The 15,867-nt window shown below is 40.9% G+C and overlaps 3 protein-coding genes across 5 annotated transcripts; 2 read left to right on the top strand and 1 right to left on the bottom strand.

Moving 5' to 3' along the window:
• The first annotated feature begins 1,178 nt into the window (after nucleotides 1–1,178).
• tatdn2 (TatD DNase domain containing 2) lies at nucleotides 1,179–8,183 on the top strand. 2 transcript variants are annotated; one of them, XM_030421120.1, is made up of 7 exons: nucleotides 1,179–1,465; nucleotides 2,722–3,031; nucleotides 3,178–3,585; nucleotides 3,809–4,747; nucleotides 6,660–6,787; nucleotides 7,164–7,347; nucleotides 7,580–8,183. In XM_030421120.1, the coding sequence occupies exons 2-7, from the start codon at nucleotides 2,732–2,734 to the stop codon at nucleotides 7,718–7,720; spliced, it is 2,100 nt and encodes a 699-aa protein (XP_030276980.1). In that variant the 5' UTR covers nucleotides 1,179–1,465; nucleotides 2,722–2,731; the 3' UTR covers nucleotides 7,721–8,183. The 2 variants fall into 2 exon arrangements, with proteins under 2 accessions (XP_030276980.1, XP_030276979.1); XM_030421119.1 differs by having other exon boundaries at nucleotides 1,180–1,465; nucleotides 2,706–3,031.
• An 845-nt stretch (nucleotides 8,184–9,028) lies between these two features.
• ghrl (ghrelin/obestatin prepropeptide) lies at nucleotides 9,029–10,687 on the bottom strand. 2 transcript variants are annotated; one of them, XM_030418498.1, is made up of 4 exons: nucleotides 10,511–10,687; nucleotides 9,826–9,903; nucleotides 9,619–9,730; nucleotides 9,029–9,503 (listed from the first exon to the last, which is right to left on the bottom strand). In XM_030418498.1, the coding sequence occupies exons 1-4, from the start codon at nucleotides 10,622–10,624 to the stop codon at nucleotides 9,484–9,486; spliced, it is 324 nt and encodes a 107-aa protein (XP_030274358.1). In that variant the 5' UTR covers nucleotides 10,625–10,687; the 3' UTR covers nucleotides 9,029–9,483. The 2 variants fall into 2 exon arrangements, with proteins under 2 accessions (XP_030274358.1, XP_030274357.1); XM_030418497.1 differs by having other exon boundaries at nucleotides 9,619–9,733; nucleotides 10,511–10,655.
• Nucleotides 10,688–11,498: 811 nt separating this feature from the next.
• Nucleotides 11,499–15,259, top strand: ccdc174 (coiled-coil domain containing 174). Its single transcript, XM_030418496.1, has 11 exons — nucleotides 11,499–11,641; nucleotides 11,856–11,969; nucleotides 12,059–12,159; nucleotides 12,249–12,307; nucleotides 12,398–12,545; nucleotides 12,791–12,886; nucleotides 12,987–13,123; nucleotides 13,219–13,313; nucleotides 13,765–13,912; nucleotides 14,017–14,169; nucleotides 14,450–15,259. The coding sequence occupies exons 1-11, from the start codon at nucleotides 11,603–11,605 to the stop codon at nucleotides 15,130–15,132; spliced, it is 1,773 nt and encodes a 590-aa protein (XP_030274356.1). The 5' UTR covers nucleotides 11,499–11,602; the 3' UTR covers nucleotides 15,133–15,259.
• The last annotated feature ends 608 nt before the right edge of the window (nucleotides 15,260–15,867 follow it).

Below are 15,867 nucleotides of genomic sequence, written 5' to 3'. Positions count from 1 at the left end.
TTACTTTATGCTATTTTTTTGCGAAAACACAACATGTCGTGATGATGCTGATTGTTAATATTAACATGAATATTATAACCCTATCAATCAGATATGTTCTGATTAGTGAGGCGGACTATAAGCTAAATCAAAGTCATAACTCATAACATCTGTGTTATGTGTATAGATACAGACCAAGTTAGACTTTGGTGCCCCCTAGTGATAGCATCAAGAACATAATGAAGATGTTGCACGTACAGGTAAGGGAAACAGCTGTGGTGCCTACAAGACTTAGAAGATTAGCAAAAGTCCAAGAAAGCGTTACTGTTACGGATTTGATTTCATGCAGAGTATTTTTATGTTACCTGAGTGTGTCAACACAATAAGGATGTCAAGACAAACACATTTCAGGAGGCTACCTGAAGTGTGATTTTGTGGCTCAGTGGAAATGCTGTTAATATATTATTAAATAAGTGTTAATCTTGGGACAAAAAAAAAGTGGTGAATTGAATAATATGCTGAAGATAATGAGTAAAATAACGTATCTACCTACAGTATGCTTAACATTTCATACGGAGCTGAACACTATCTGACCCTCTTGGTATTATTAATTTCCAAAACGGGAGGATGACCATTGCTTAAAGATGATTTGTAGATAATAAAAACATTTGAATGTAACGAGTACACCTTGTTTTGATAACTGCTCAGGATTAGATACTCATGGCTTTAATTCTGTCCTGCCACTGACCACCTTTAAAAGCTGATTTAAATTCCTATATTATCTGCTCTCCGCTCTCCGAATCTTCTTAATATAATATTTATCGCTTTTATCCTCTTTTAATTTTTCAATTTTCATTTGTTCGTTATGAGCATTGCCTCTCAATATGTGTCCAGTATGATTCTTTAATTCACCTTTCTAAAAAGCTTGTTTTCAGCTCCGTTTAATGTTTACATTTATGCAGTGTTATACTGTATATATATCTATACCTCTAATGACTTGACTACAAGACATTTCTTAAGCTAGACTAAATTGAACGTCTTAGTTCGAAGTGGATATTGCGCTTACTGTCGTCTGTCGTCACAGGTTTATTTTTAGTCTATTAATCATATCTGATCTGTTCCTACAGGAACCTTGTATGGTCTACTGATCAGTCCAACAGCCACCCCACCTCTTCTCACCAAGTACTCAAACCTCGTTGGATTATGACGGGTCGAACTGATCTCGCGAGATGTAGAATAGACTTGACGCTTGGTTGCGTTGAAACAGTTTTCCACCATCTGGCGGCTCTTTTAAACTCGAACCTCGTTATTCAATACAAGGTCAAACATAACAATGAAATATCTCATGTGTTGTTTTTGTTAAGAGACGTTGTTAAGCAAGACATCGTGTAAGATATCGAGAAGTCCCTGGCTGGCCGAACAAACCGGATAAAGTGACCGCTTACTTTGACCTCCCACACAGTCCCCCACTGTGCCCAGTGTGACGGTAATTTATCAACTCTTTATCGTTAGCGGTGTAGCTAACTTACTACATGTGTGATAAATAAGTGTAAAATCATCATTAAAAAATAACGGCGAGGGGGCCTGTTTTTAAGTGAAAAAATTTAGCCTTGTTTTGAGTTGCAGTTAAGAGGTTAGTGTTAGCTAACAGTTGGCTAGCATTAATTGGCTAAAGTGGCGGTGCTAGCCAAATGGCCTGCTTAAATTCCCGAAATGTCGCCAGTGGTTTTACCCTTCAGGCGTCTTTTCTGACTAACTTAGGACAGGCCAGACTTAAGTTATAGTTTTAAAAAAAAACCAAAACACTATTGTAGGTGATGTCCAAATAGGTTAAGTTTACAGATGTTTTGAATTGGATCCTCATTAGGTAGTTCTAACTCCGGCAACAGCAACTCCTGGTTTGCTGTGTGAGCATTTTTCGTCTCAGAATATGCACTTAGTGACCAAAATATGAGTTGAGATAATGTTGGTCGAAAGTAGATTTTGTCACATTGCTTCTCCTCAAGAAAAGATCAAGATCATATAATAAGCAATAGCCACTCAAGGGCATCATTTCAGCTGACATTGTGTGACAGTCAGTTATATGGACACCAATCCGCCAACATTAAAATGTCTGACTGCAGCAGTGAATAGCTTTGGATTATCCTGTTACAATATAGTGTTCCTCTGGGAGACCTTTGGCCTTGACATTCATATGGGAGCAGGTTTGGAGTCCACCTCCGCCAACAACATAAAAACGTGATACTCCTTGAATGAATATGAATGTAAACATGACAATAACTTGACTTGAAAAGCATTTTTCTTTTTCCTTGTTACAAAGTGCTTTTACAAAGCAAAGTATTTCAGTATACATTTAAGAATAAAACCAGATAAATTGGATAAAATAATATCTAGGAGACTTAAATAGGTATGGTTTTAGCTAACATTTAAAACAAAATACAGAGGTAGCAGTATGGATTTTGAAAAGTAATTTATTCCACGGTTTAGGCGTCATGTTCATGAACATGTACTTGTTATGCAGAGAATACTGTACACTGGATAAGAGTTATCCATTGTTTTATCTTAATCTACAAACTAAACTGTGCATGAGACAACAGCAATCCTCTTATTGTTGGAAAAATTAATGAACACTGCATCTTTTTGACCTGAGTATTTTAAAAGTAATGCTTATATGTTCTTGCTTTGATGGCTGATGATGAATCAGATGTGTTTATTTATTTATCCAGCTGTGTATTGATTTAGGATCTTCAGCATGGACAGCAGCAGAAAGAAGGTCATGTTCAAGTGGCGACAAACTGCAGTCACCTCACCTGTACATCTTCAGGGGAGAGATGTGGGCTCACGCACACCCTCTTTCTGCAATATGTGGCCAAAAGAAGAATCGCCCACTTCACCCCTTTGTGACTCTCCAGGACCTGACGGCCTCGGAGAGCTCAGTCTGTACACTCCAAAAAGAAAAGCAGCGGCGCTCGGTGAAGGCACGCCCTCTTTAGGCAAAGTTAAGCTGAGGAAGCTGTCCCAAAAAAATCATGAACATTTCTTTGCTTCAAAGGTAAATCTTAACTGCAAAGCTTGCATTGACCATCATTTAATGGTACTTCTAAATTGTTTTTAGATTCTTAAATGTGCTTTCTAATGCAATAAGTTTCCAATGCAATATGTCTGATTAATTTGTCCTTTTTGCTTCTCAACCATCAGGAAAAACCTATGGACAACTCATCCAAGCAACTTGAATTTGCAGAGAGCGAAGTATCACCACCTCCATCTCACTCTTTTGTCATGAAAAAGAAAGAGAGGACACCTGAGGAGGGATCAAAGGCTATTTACAGGAAGGCAGTGATTGCAGCCATCGACAGCACCAAAGGAAGACGCAGCACTACTGACATGCCCAAGACTTTGCTGTTCGAACCTTCCCCAGTGACGACTGAACTGCCCAGCCCAGCTTCACTTGATAGCACAGTCATGAGTATTAACTGTTCCTCGATCAAACCTGAGAATAAATCGGACGACGACGACACTGACCAGGACGACCAGGGGTCCCCCTTACGACTGTTTGAGGACAGAGAAGCCCTAGGTGACCACTCAGAGACTAAAACAGACAGAAGGGTAAGTTTACAGCATAACATGTTCATTTTCTTGTCTGTTATTTACATTTGCTCATTTGTCTATTGTTTAGAAAAACAAATAAAAGTGATAATATTTGTACAAAAGCCAGAGAATGTATGTTATTTTATCTTGTGACCTTAAAATAAACCAGGAACCACTGAGGATAAGAGACTAAAGTGAAATGCTTTTTGTAAATTTTCCAAAAATTATTTATGTTTTTCAGAGTATTGTGCTCAAAGGAGAAGATTCACCTGAGAGGTTTGTTGCCCAGGAATCCGTGTTTGTAGAGACAACCTCTCAAGATGAGTCATTTGCTGCAGGAACTACACCAGAGGCTGAGGAGTGTGACTCGCCCTTCCGCTCTCTGGACTGTGTCCCAGATTCTTTGCCTAGTCTCACAACTTATCTTACAGGCAGCCAAAGATACACTAATGAAAACACTGGGGCTTGCCTGGCAGCTGCAGGAGGCATGGCGATGCCTATCCCACCATCACAGAGGCAAGTTTTTGTTTCATTCAAGCAGTCCCAACCACCAAATACAGGCCCTTCAAAAGCATCAACAGCTGATTCTGAGAATTTTCACACCTCCAACATTATGGCCCATTTATTGGATCCCTTTTCTCTGCCACTACAATCTAACAATCAAGTATCGAAGCCTTACTTAAACCCCAAAACCACACGCAGACAGTCAGATGGTGGTTCTTCCCTGCGTCACTGTCTTACTCAAGGTGGCACGCCTAAAAGAAGACTATCCATGAGGGCAGAACCTACATGGAACAGTTACTCCTACCAGGACAGACAGGTTGGTTTCATAGACACACACTGTCATCTGGACATGCTGTACGGAAAACTTGGCTTCAGAGGGACGTTCAGCAGCTTTCAAGGGCTCTTCCAAAGCAGCTTCCCTCCAGAGTTCAGAGGCTGTATTACCAACTTCTGCAACCCAGGGGTCATGTTGAAAGAGGCCCTGTGGGAAGGTTTGCTGGCTGAAGACATGGTATGGGGGGCTTTTGGGTGCCACCCCCACTTTGCCAAAAACTATTCAAGTTTCCATGAACGCAATATACTGATGGCCATGCGGCATCCAAAAGCTGTGGCATTCGGTGAGATGGGCCTGGATTACTCCCACAAAAACTCCACGGACACCCCCAGGCAAAAAGAGGTGAGGTGTAGTTTAATGGTGTCTCAATAGAATAAGACTTTGTAGTCCCTGAGGGTTTCTCTTAAAGTCCGTGTAAACCAAAATCAGCCATTTTCTTCTAAACACATTAAACAGGTCATAAATGTGTTTACTTAAACATGTAAAAGCCATTCGGCCATGTAGAATTTAATTTTGGAGCTAGGCTCACAAACAGTTTTTCAACATTTCTGTGTTCAGGATTTAATGGGCGGGTCAGAAATCATGCAAATCATGGCCGCGTTACGTAACGCGGCTATATGATTTGCATAAACCCCGCCCTGCTGCGGAAGTGGTATAAATACGTTCAGTGCGTCAGCTTCAGCGGTTCTCCCACTCACTCTCCAGTCTCGGATAGCATTGCTTACAATAGTTTGCAGCTAGCTAACCAGTCAACCAGTCAGCTAACCAGTCATGTCTCCTCCACATCCTCTGCATCTTTCCTGGATGCCACAGTGTGCAGGGTGACGGCGCTGTTAGCTTATTTAAGTTTCCTTCGGATGACAACGTATGGAAACGGGGGAGTCCGTTGACACAGGTCAACTCCGTCCCCGGCTTGCATCCTCTCCTCCCGCCGACGAGGAGATGTGGCCGCTGCTGACCGCCGCTGACACTCTCCGTCCCGCTGACGGCGGGTCCCACCGGCATGATGTGGCCGCGCCGCAGCCGGCCCTCCGTCCCGCTGTCGGCGGGTCCCACCGGCATGATGTGGCCGCACCGCAGCCGGCCCTCCGTCCCGCTGTCGGCGGGTCCCACCGGCTTGATGTGACCGCGCCGCCGCCGGCCCTCCGTCCCGCTGACGGCGGGTCCCACCGGCATGATGTGACCGCGCCGCCGCTGACCCTCTCCGTCCCGCTGACGGCGGGTCCCACCGGCAGTATGTGGCGGTAGTATCAGGGTCGCATTATTGGTGAGCCGTCCCAGTGTGAACGGATAATCCGGAGGCGCGGAGCGAGGGCGTGTCGGTCTGACAGTCTGATAACTGCACAGGTCCTTCACTCAACTAAATACAGAGAAATGTCCCACAAAGCAACGTTACATGACCGAACAAAAGTAACGTAGTAACTATAACTGTCTTTACCAACTTAAATGAGGAAAACAAATACCACAGCTGTATGTGGAGAAGCGTCTGTCCTCCTGTCCGTCCCCTCCCTGTCCTCCCGACTCTTCCTCACATTTCTGCTCACAAAACAACGTCTGTCACGCTTGACACAAGAGTGTTTAACTCACCGAGTGTTTGACGAAAATAAATCACCGCGACCGCCAGCCCTCCTGACCGAGACTACAGGAAACTGTCCCCCAGAAAACAGCCTCCGTCCCCGCGAGTGACAGAGTCAGACAGCGTCCTGTTTACTGATGGTGATTATGTATAATTATGTAATTTAGCGCGAAAAACGTAACTCGTCACTTTCCAGGATGTTTAGTGGGTCAGGATCTCAATCACTACACGTTATAACAGCATCTATATGATTATAAACTGTCCGCGGGTTTAGATAGACAAGGGGAACACCTGGGGAACACCTGGGGAGACACCGACGTCATTAACATGATGTGTAGCCCCCGCCGCATGGGCGTGGTTCCAGCGCCTCTAACTGACACGCCCCCAGCGTTTCACAGCAGAAAGAAGTGCTTGTTTTTCCATGATTTTGAGACCTAATTTTATATACTTAACAATTTTTTTAATCTTTCAAATTTGGCTCAGTGGTCAATGATACACGTTTCTTTGGTGTGACAAACTCATAACACAATTTTTTTGCCGCTTTACATGGACTTTAAACTAGATGGGCCTTATCATTGTGCAGTGGTCAGCAATATACTGTGTGGAATGGAATGACGATGCTGTAATATAATAATAAATGTTGTGGTCTCTGTTTTGTTTCTTTGCTTCTCTGTGAAGGTGTTTGAGCGTCAGCTGCATTTGGCTGTGGCCATGAAGAAGCCTTTGTTGATCCACTGTCGGGATGCAGATGACGACCTGCTGAAAATCATGAGGAAGTGTGTCCCAAGGGATTACAAAATTCACCGGTGAGTGTTGAGATAAAGTAATCTGACTAATCATTCCCATTTGGGATGGGCGATAATATTTTAAGATAGCTTGGTGGAACATTTTGGCCATACAGCAGCCCACCCCTGATTCTAATTTTTCTGTCTTTTATAACTTTTTTCTTTTCTATCAACATGAAAAATGGTTTGGAAAGTGAGACTCTGTTCTGTCTGGTTTAAGTTATAATCTTTAAGGTTTCATGAAATCAAACACCTTTTTGATGCTATGTATTTCTTGCAATTTACATTCAGTAATTTTCTCTCTATGTGTCAGTTTTCATTGACACCACAATTATTGCTGAGTATAAGTGAGTCTTTTAATCTGTGAATATTCTTTCTTGAATACTTTTGTTTCCAGGCACTGTTTCACAAACAGTTATCCAGTGATCGAGCCATTCCTGACAGAGTTCCCCAACCTGTATGTGGGCTTCACATCCCTGATCACCTACTTTAGAGCGATGGAGGCTCGAGACTCTGTCCGCAAGATCCCTCTTGACCGCATTGTGTTGGAGACAGACGCACCATATTTCCTGCCCAGACAGGTACCGGTTAACTTCATTAGTATTTGTTACAGTCTATCTTTCAAACTCAACATTGACTGAATGATGTTTGAGCATTGCTTGAACGGAGATGGATGGAAAAGCATTTATGAGCCTTGTGTTGGAGTCCTTAACTCCAAAACACATCATAGCAACGCATCAATTTGAGGTGCTTTTTGTATTGATTAAATTTTGACTACGTACGAAAAATAAGTGTGTCTTACTCTTTTAACAGGTGAAAAAAGAAGTCTGCCGGTTTTCACATCCTGGAATGGGCATACATACGCTACATGAGCTGAGCCTGCTGAAGGGGGAGGACATGGACACGGTTCTCACCACCATCCGAAACAACACCTCTCAACTCTACGGCATATAATCCTCAGAGGTGGTGGATAAAAACCAGCATGACAGAAAACACAACGTTTCAGAGCTGGTTTGTGACGTAATCATTTTAAGTGGCGTTTTGTTTTAGATTCATTAATCCTCCATGTAGAGATGTCAGAAGATGGAGGAGCAGTCTGATTTTAAACAACTTCAAAGAGCTGATTCTGATTTTGAACTGAAGAAAAAGAAGTGGGAAAAATGGCTGAAATGAAGATTTCTCTTGTCTAATAGAGATGCTGTATATCATTGTTTATCTGATCATATTTGATGTCGTTGTTCATCCTAGAAATTAATTCCTTAATATTTTTGTTTTGTAAGTTATTGTGTTTGCTGTGTTGTTTTGACATCCTTTACCTTGTTCTAATGTGTCTGGATGTTGGTGATGTCTAGTTGATAGAGTGATACAGTGTAATACAGTGGAGACATATTAAAAGCCTGATGTTTTTTGTATTCTACAGTTGTAGTTTGTTGAACTCATTTATGCACAAGAATGTGAAGATGCGAAATGGAAGAGTGAAATTCTCTCTGTAATACAGTGACACAGATGTGTTTTTTTTTCAATGAGCAGAGCTTGTTCTTGTAAGGAAGTGGTCCTCACATGAGTCCATTAGCTTGCATTGATACCACCATCTTTTGCTCACACATTTGGCTTGAGTGCTTTTTATTTTGCGAAGTATCAGTCTGGCCTACTTGTGACATTTTCTGTTGGTTAGAAAAGGTCTTCTGAGGATTAGAGTAATGGTAGATGGATGGATGTGTCTCCCGTAAACACATCTCCCGATGTGTTAAAAATACATACATTCACCTATGCTTGGGTAATGATGAAAGCCTGAACAGTTTCAGAGAACACCATGTCCTAGCTGTGCACTTAATAAAGGCTGCGAGGTGGAAGACAGCACGACACAAGTGATCAAAGCAGTTTGTGCTTTGCCATGTTTGACCCAGTTCCTGTGATTTGAACAAGGAGTTGAACAACCATGTTCTGGGATTTGTTCATCTGATTTTTACCCTTTTGAAAGAAACAATATTTAAGCCTGTGAGATGCTAAACACCTCAGGAAGCTTTCAAACCAGCAGACCTGACTTGAATATTGTTGTGGACAGTTATTTTTATGTCCTATTTCTCTTGTTTTGTTTTGGCCAAATGCAAGGTAACACAGAAGTGTGTATCCCAACACAGAACCTGTCCTGAATTCTATAACCCCATTAAAAGGAGGAAATGTAACCTATGTTCATTCCTCCATCTAATTCAATTTCACACCGATTCTTTACTTGGACAAAGACGAGACAGAGAGACAGAGGTTTATCAATGCTTCATTTATATGGACACATGTAGGACTATGATGACAAATGAGGACAGGTTGTACGGTACATTTCTTTAGAATTACACAGGTAAGAGTCTGAATGAATCATCAGCTGAAATGAGGCTTTTACCAAAAAATAGACTATGTTTGATAAAACAGTCTGACATATTGACGATTCTCTGAGTAACTCACTGCAATTTTACATATTTGAGAGGGGAACATTCAATTTTTACCTTAAAAAAAGTAGTTTGGATCTTAAAGTAATTAATACTTTGAAAGATTGAAAGATTTAGTGATACATGCCATAGCCACATTCTGACTAATGAGCTAAAGAGTACACAAAGCTTTAAAAGAAATGAGATCAGCATGTTTCTGCCGTCAGTATATTAGGAATCACCATCTAATGAAGCTGACATTGCAGACGGCAGATTCTTAAGTTTCCTCCATGATCTTCAGAGTTGTGGCGGTCCCTCTGAAAGGTGACAAAAATGTGTTGAAAATAAAAAAGATATTGTGAGTAATTTGTTTACTATACATCAGTCGAAGGGAACACAAGTTTTGACGTATGAAACATGTATTTGGCAAACCTGCTGCCTCTGTGCCTCCCAGCAGACGCTGAATGATCTCCTGCAGCACCACACCGTACTCCGCATAGTCCTCTTCTGTCATGGAGATTCCAATTTCAAAGGGGGCGCTTATCTGCTTAGAGGAGAAGAATACCAAAAAGTAAGAGGGACGATTATTAAGGGTGTTGGTGGTTGTGTGCTGTAGCCATGAGTGTTATTTCCGCTCACTGTGATGTGTTTGTCATCAGTGGGTTGATGAGGCTCCTGCATGACTTGGCGGCCGACCCTGGAAGACTTTCCCCTGTTCTACAGAGAAATGTCATGTTTGTAACCAGTTCAGCTTCACATTAGACGTTCAGAGTCAGTGATTAACATACTTAGTAGGTATAGCCAACAATGCTGTCACCGCATTTGAATTTCATACTATGATTGCATTCATCTGATGTGGTATGTAAACAAATATCCCTCTTTTTACTCCTCCAAATGTATTGGAAATGACAAGACATGACAATGACTGGCAAAAAAGCATGATGCAGATACATTAAAGGATGCAGTTATTATTATGCAAAACAATGCTTAGTCGAAATTGTGAAAAAAAGTGTCATGAAGTGAATATCAGGCTCAGTGGGACAGCAGGATATTATTATTATTATTATTATTATTATTATAATAATAATAATAATAATAATAATAATTAATAATCTTGTTTTCTAATGAGAACTCAACAAAACTTAGTCTTCCTTGTGTTGAAAGTGATGATATAATACCACTTCATACTCAGAACACCTGGATATAAAGGAAACTGCTTAATTAAATGCTCTAAGTGAGAATTCAAACAGACTGAAGTACAATTAAATTCATAAAGAGTTAAAGCATTGATCCACATGTGCTAAAAGACAGGGAAGCTCCTTACCTGAGGTTTTTGTGACGGGCTGAGGAAGCTCGAGCCTGCACTGGTTGACTTGCACCACAAAGTCAGAGAACAGAATAAAAACACCAGCAAACAGGTGTTTCTTTTCAAAAACATGGTGTATTAAAGATGTAGGATGCTCGTTCCACTGCCAACAATATGACCCACATATGACACCAACCTGAGTTCAGCTTCTGACTTCATACCTTTATATAGCTTCCATTCTCTTTCATTTTGGTTTAAAAATGCATCCAGTATAATAGTAAATGGTGCTTGTGCTGTCATATCTTGTTTGCGTTGGACTGTTCAAATGTTTAAGTTGATAACAAAGTAGGCATTTCTCTGTTTCAACCTGCTGATCATCTTATCTGTTCAACGTGGTAATGAAAGTAATGCAGGTAATAGTATTGGTGTCATAGAGACACTGATAATGGGAACTAATTCAGCCTGTTATGCATGTTTGTCTCTCCAGCAGCATGCCAGTGTCGAGTTAATATACCCAGGAATTGTACAATGTCAAATATCAAGGTTGATATTTGACGATCACGATGCTTAACACAATAGAGCTCTTTTTAAAATGAGTCTTATCTGCAGAATTTGACAAAATCCACACCAATAAATGTTTTTTTTTTATGTGGTAAAACCTTTCAACAGGCCTCTAAGTTTTACTTATTTTTCATAATTAGAGGACAAACGTAATTAAACTAAGCTGGACTAATACAGAGCAATCTGATTGATCCAGAGTCCAGCTGGTTTCCACTTAGTCTTCCTCTTACAGTGACCGTAAACCGCCTCTTATTGAGATGACAATGTGTGCAATAAGTAGGTAACTGCTTTTTAATTTTTATTTTTAAGGGTTAGAATACATCCAATTCTATACACCGTCCATATGAAACACTTTCAATGTTCAGAGCTTCTATTCACACAGTTTACTGTAACATGACCTTGTTTGACAGATATTATAGTTACATAACAAACGCCACTAGTCGGCGGTAAAGAGACAGTTTTTTCTCGCGAGAGCTGCGCCACCAACGAAGAAGTCGGTCACAGCAGTAGCAACACAGGGATTATGTCGTAGAAAAATAACTAGTAAGCATGGAAAAGAAGAAACCCTTCAATGTGACTGCTTCATCGGTGAGTTACATTTAAAAACAGCCGTACAAACATTTTACTGATATTCTGTTTGGCTCTGGGACGTTTAATTAAATGATTATAACGGCTAACGTTAGCTAACCTGCTGTCAGGCTATATTGCTAGCAAACACAGTTAAAGTTGTTTTAGTAGCTAAAGAATAAATATAAACAGTTTGCTGTCGATTTATGTTTCGATAAAACCTTGTGTGTTACAGCTAGTGGACCTTAAAGCTGAACTTTACAGAAAGCAGGAGCAGTTCAAACAGGATAAACTTGGTCGAGAAAACTCTGGTGCTGGGTTCACATCAAAATCACACCAGAAAGTCAAGGTACAGTTTGTGGCATTTAGAAAGATATTTTTACCTGCTTGTATGACAACAGGACACTAACCGTGTCCTGTCTCCGTGCTCTTGTTTAGAAACCTAATGTTTGGAGCAAACAAAATGCTGGTGTTTCAGCAAGAGCCGAGAAAGATGCTGAGCAGCTGGCTGAGGAGCAGAACACTCTTGATACAGCAAAGTCAGTTCAACACATCATACAGCAGATTTACTGTCATGATAAAAATGGTGACCACAACCTCTGACTGCTCATTTATCTGCCTATAACAGACGCAGGTTGGAGGAGAAGGCCAAACTCTATGAGCAAATGACAAAAGGAGACTTTCCAGGTGGGTGAAGCGTAAATTACATCGTTCTGATATTTTGTTGTATGACAGAGTGTGTTTAGTTGGTAATAAACTTGTCTTGTAATTTGTCAGATGAAGAGACAGAAGGACTGTTCCTGGTTGACTTCACCCAGAAGATCATTGACAAAAAGAGAGAAACACTTGCACACAAAGAAAGAGATGATGAAGAAAGAGACAACTCATCTCCTATCCCCCCTCCTCAAAACCCAGATGAGGAATGGTAACGTCTGATTCGTTCATTATCAACGGATTAAAAAATGTAGCTGAGTTAGTATTTTGATGAATAGTATATACAATATCTGTACAAATAAACAAATCACTAGGACTACCCCCGCCACCACTTCTAATCTTAGGAATGCAAGTTAAAAATGAAAATGGTACAAATAAAAAAATAATTCAAAATGTATATGTTAGACATTCTACAGTTTGAAAGCCTTTCATTGTTAACACTTTGTTTCTCTGTAGGGTGGATTATGTTGACGCCTTGGGCCGATCTCGAAAATGCATGAAGAAAGACCTGCCAGGTTTTAAGAAAATGGACCAAGACCTTAAAGGAAAAGGGTAAATATTCTACAGGACACTACAGGTCATAGAGTTGGAGACTGGATATTGGTTTCATGTTGGGAACTTAAACTGTTTTTGATATGACTTTACTGTGTAGAAAAGCGTCAGCTGACAAGACCTTACTCTCAGAGGACATGCGGCGAGAGCTGCAGAGGCAGGAGTGGGAGATGGAGGAAGCGGAGGCTATGAAGAGGCCTGTTGGACCGATCCACTACGAGGATATTAGGGGACAAGGTCACTGTTAAAGCATTTCTAAAACGTTTCTGTGCACATATGAATTAAAGTAAATCATGTGCAGTAAAAACATGTTGTTTGTTTGTTTATCTCAGAGGCCCGGGAGCTTGGTGTCGGTTACTTTTCGTTCTCTCAGGATGAAGAGCACCGCAGGAAGCAGAGAGAAACTCTGGATATGCTCAGAGACCAGGTGAGGTGCTGATATCTGGATGAATATGAACACAGACATATTTATCTTAAGAGTGTGTGTTCAAATCATTTGACACTACAAGGAAAACTCCACGAGACCTGTGACAGTAATTATGTTATTGACTTATTGTAAACATTTTATCAACTTAACGATGTATGTTCATGAACTAGATCAGTTTTGCTGACCTCGATATTACCAATGTGTTTCATTGCAGTTTTTGTAAAGAGACCTCCCAAGTTTTTTTGTTGCATAAAAGAGGGTAAAAATGACAATAGTATTGTTTGTTGCAATTATGTCTTGCACAGTACAACGTCCAGTAAAAGTAGTTATCGTGACAGGCCTTACTCTTACATGTAGGTACATTAAACACATATATAAAGAATAAAAGCAATTTTTAAAACCGTTGAGTTTTTCCTCAGTCTCTTTCTTTTTCATATGTCTTCTCCTTCAGACAACAGAGCAGCGCACCAAAAGGGAACACCTAAAGGAAAAGAGGCAGGCCATTCTGAAGGACCGACTGGCCAAGGTGAGGCAGAGGAAGATGAAGAAGGCAAAGCTGGATGGCACTGAGGACGAGCAGAGAGAGGAAGAGAATGAAGGTTAGAATCCACACGCACCTTGTGTCAAATGTAGCTGTGACTTTTTTATTTTTGTGTTGATCACATGAATGTTAATGAAGGATTGTATTGTATCTTCCCCCTAGGAGAGGAAGGGGAAGGTGAAATAATAGGACCCTCGCCTCCACCGGAAGACTTCCCAGAGATCAGCACAGTGAGGAAGGTGGAAGTGGAGATTCAGGAAAGGAGGGACACTAAACCAGGAGTTCCTCATGTCAGAGAATGGGACAGAGGCAAAGGTAAGCCTCCTCATGTAAAGTTCCATGTTAGAAATAAGTCTCCTTATATCATAATTTCAGTAGAGACTTGAGGCTGTAAAGTGACATGTATGCACAGTTTTTTTTCTTTTTTATGGAGCTGTGCTTGGATAACTATGATAGAATGTTTCATAAGTGAGACAAGAATTCACACTGAATTATGAATTATGTCTGTTTTCAAGTGTAAAGTTACTGTGTGTCATCTCTATGTCATCATATAATTGATGTTTTTTTAACATTGACTCTTTACTTCTTCTTCCAGAGTTTATGTTTAGTGAGTGGAAAAATCGATGCCGAGACGAGCGAGATTTAGAATTTGCACCTCCCACTGCATACTTTACTGAGGACAAGAGACAAAAACCAGTGAAGAGTAAATCTCAGGAGAATAAATTTAAGACGTCCTTCAAGTGGACCAAAGGCCCAGGAACAATCTCTGACAGCAAAGAGGAACCACTATCTAAAGCTGCTCCCTCACCTCCACCAAGTCCTCCACCTCCTTCACAACCACAGACCTCGTCACAGTTTTCACTTTCAGATCACCCAGCAGCTTCAGCTGCAGTGTCTGCTCCACCATGTAATTCCCAGAATCCTCCTACTCCGATTTGTCCTCCGTTTCCTCCTCCCACCCCCCAGTTTGCTGGACCGCCTCACCTGCTCCCTCCGTTTCCCCCACATAACCCAAACCAGTATCCACCCCAGTATCCACCCCAGTATCCACCCCAGTATCCACCCCAGTATCCAAACCAGTATCCACCTCAGTATCCACCCCAGTATCCAAACCAGTATCCACCCCAGTATCCGCCCCAGTATCCCCTCCATTATCCCCCCCAGCAGCCCCCTCAGTATACCCCTCAGCAGCCCCCCCCACCTGGCCTAGACAGTAGCCAGGCCCAGCAGCCTGCACAGAGTCTAGACGACATGCTGTCCTTCTACAGGAATCTCTAAAATGTTTCACACTGCGAGTGTAAATTATAATGTTTCCTTTTTTGAAGAATCCACAGAAAATGACAGAACTCAATGCCGAAGATCTGTGGAATTTTAGGATTTAATAAATATCAGCAATTTAACTCGACAGTTTTTTGACTTGTTTGTTGTTGCGTTTTTTTGGGGGGATGGGGGAATTGTGGAATAACACTGTTGTTGAATCATTTTGATCATGACAAGAGAGCATGGAATGATCTGGTTACGAGTTGCTGTATGGATATTTCCACCAGATGGTACTGTACACCTTCCTATTGAGAGAGTCTCTGCAAGTGACCAGACTGGTTGTTTACTGCAGTGATTTATCTGAGAGGGTAAAAGAAATCCTTCTGGAGTTGCTGTTATTTTCATTATTGATTTATCTACCGATTACTTTCCCCATTTAAATGATTAGTTATGCTTTTAAAATGTTGAAACATTTTGAAAAAAATTGGGGGGGACTCCACAGTGTAACTTCTGCAAATTGAGAGTTGAGAGAGTTGAAATAACTTGATAATTATGTGATTTTTGTTCAAACATCACTATTTTTTGCTTAGATTTAGTCACCTTTCCTTATGGTAGTGTTTGAAGTGCACATTTCTGTTTTGACAGTTTGTGGCTATGATAAATTGTGTCATTTTGGTGATTTGATGGAATCACTTTAGTTCTTTCTCACTTGCTCCTCACTGTGTAATCGGAGTAATATCCAAATTATGTAAG

The sequence above is a fragment of the Sparus aurata genome, chromosome 6 (assembly GCF_900880675.1).
Source record: "Sparus aurata chromosome 6, fSpaAur1.1, whole genome shotgun sequence".
NCBI lineage: Eukaryota > Metazoa > Chordata > Actinopteri > Spariformes > Sparidae > Sparus > Sparus aurata.
The sequence above is the reverse complement of the archived record's forward strand: the minus strand, read 5'-3'. Positions and strand labels throughout refer to the sequence as shown.

Coding starts and splice junctions, on each gene's coding strand:
- tatdn2 (XM_030421120.1), top strand. CDS start 2,732: ATGGACAGCAGCAGAAAGAAGGTCATGTTCAAGTGGCGACAAACTGCA. Junction 3,032..3,177: donor AACATTTCTTTGCTTCAAAG/GTAAATCTTAAC, acceptor CTCAACCATCAG/GAAAAACCTATGGACAACTC. Junction 3,586..3,808: donor AGACTAAAACAGACAGAAGG/GTAAGTTTACAG, acceptor TATGTTTTTCAG/AGTATTGTGCTCAAAGGAGA.
- ghrl (XM_030418497.1), bottom strand. CDS start 10,624: ATGTTTTTGAAAAGAAACACCTGTTTGCTGGTGTTTTTATTCTGTTCT. Junction 9,904..10,510: donor GCCCGTCACAAAAACCTCAG/GTAAGGAGCTTC, acceptor ATTTCTCTGTAG/AACAGGGGAAAGTCTTCCAG. Junction 9,734..9,825: donor CTGATGACAAACACATCACA/GTGAGCGGAAAT, acceptor TTCTCCTCTAAG/CAGATAAGCGCCCCCTTTGA.
- ccdc174 (XM_030418496.1), top strand. CDS start 11,603: ATGGAAAAGAAGAAACCCTTCAATGTGACTGCTTCATCG. Junction 11,970..12,058: donor AATCACACCAGAAAGTCAAG/GTACAGTTTGTG, acceptor GCTCTTGTTTAG/AAACCTAATGTTTGGAGCAA. Junction 14,170..14,449: donor AGAATGGGACAGAGGCAAAG/GTAAGCCTCCTC, acceptor TTCTTCTTCCAG/AGTTTATGTTTAGTGAGTGG.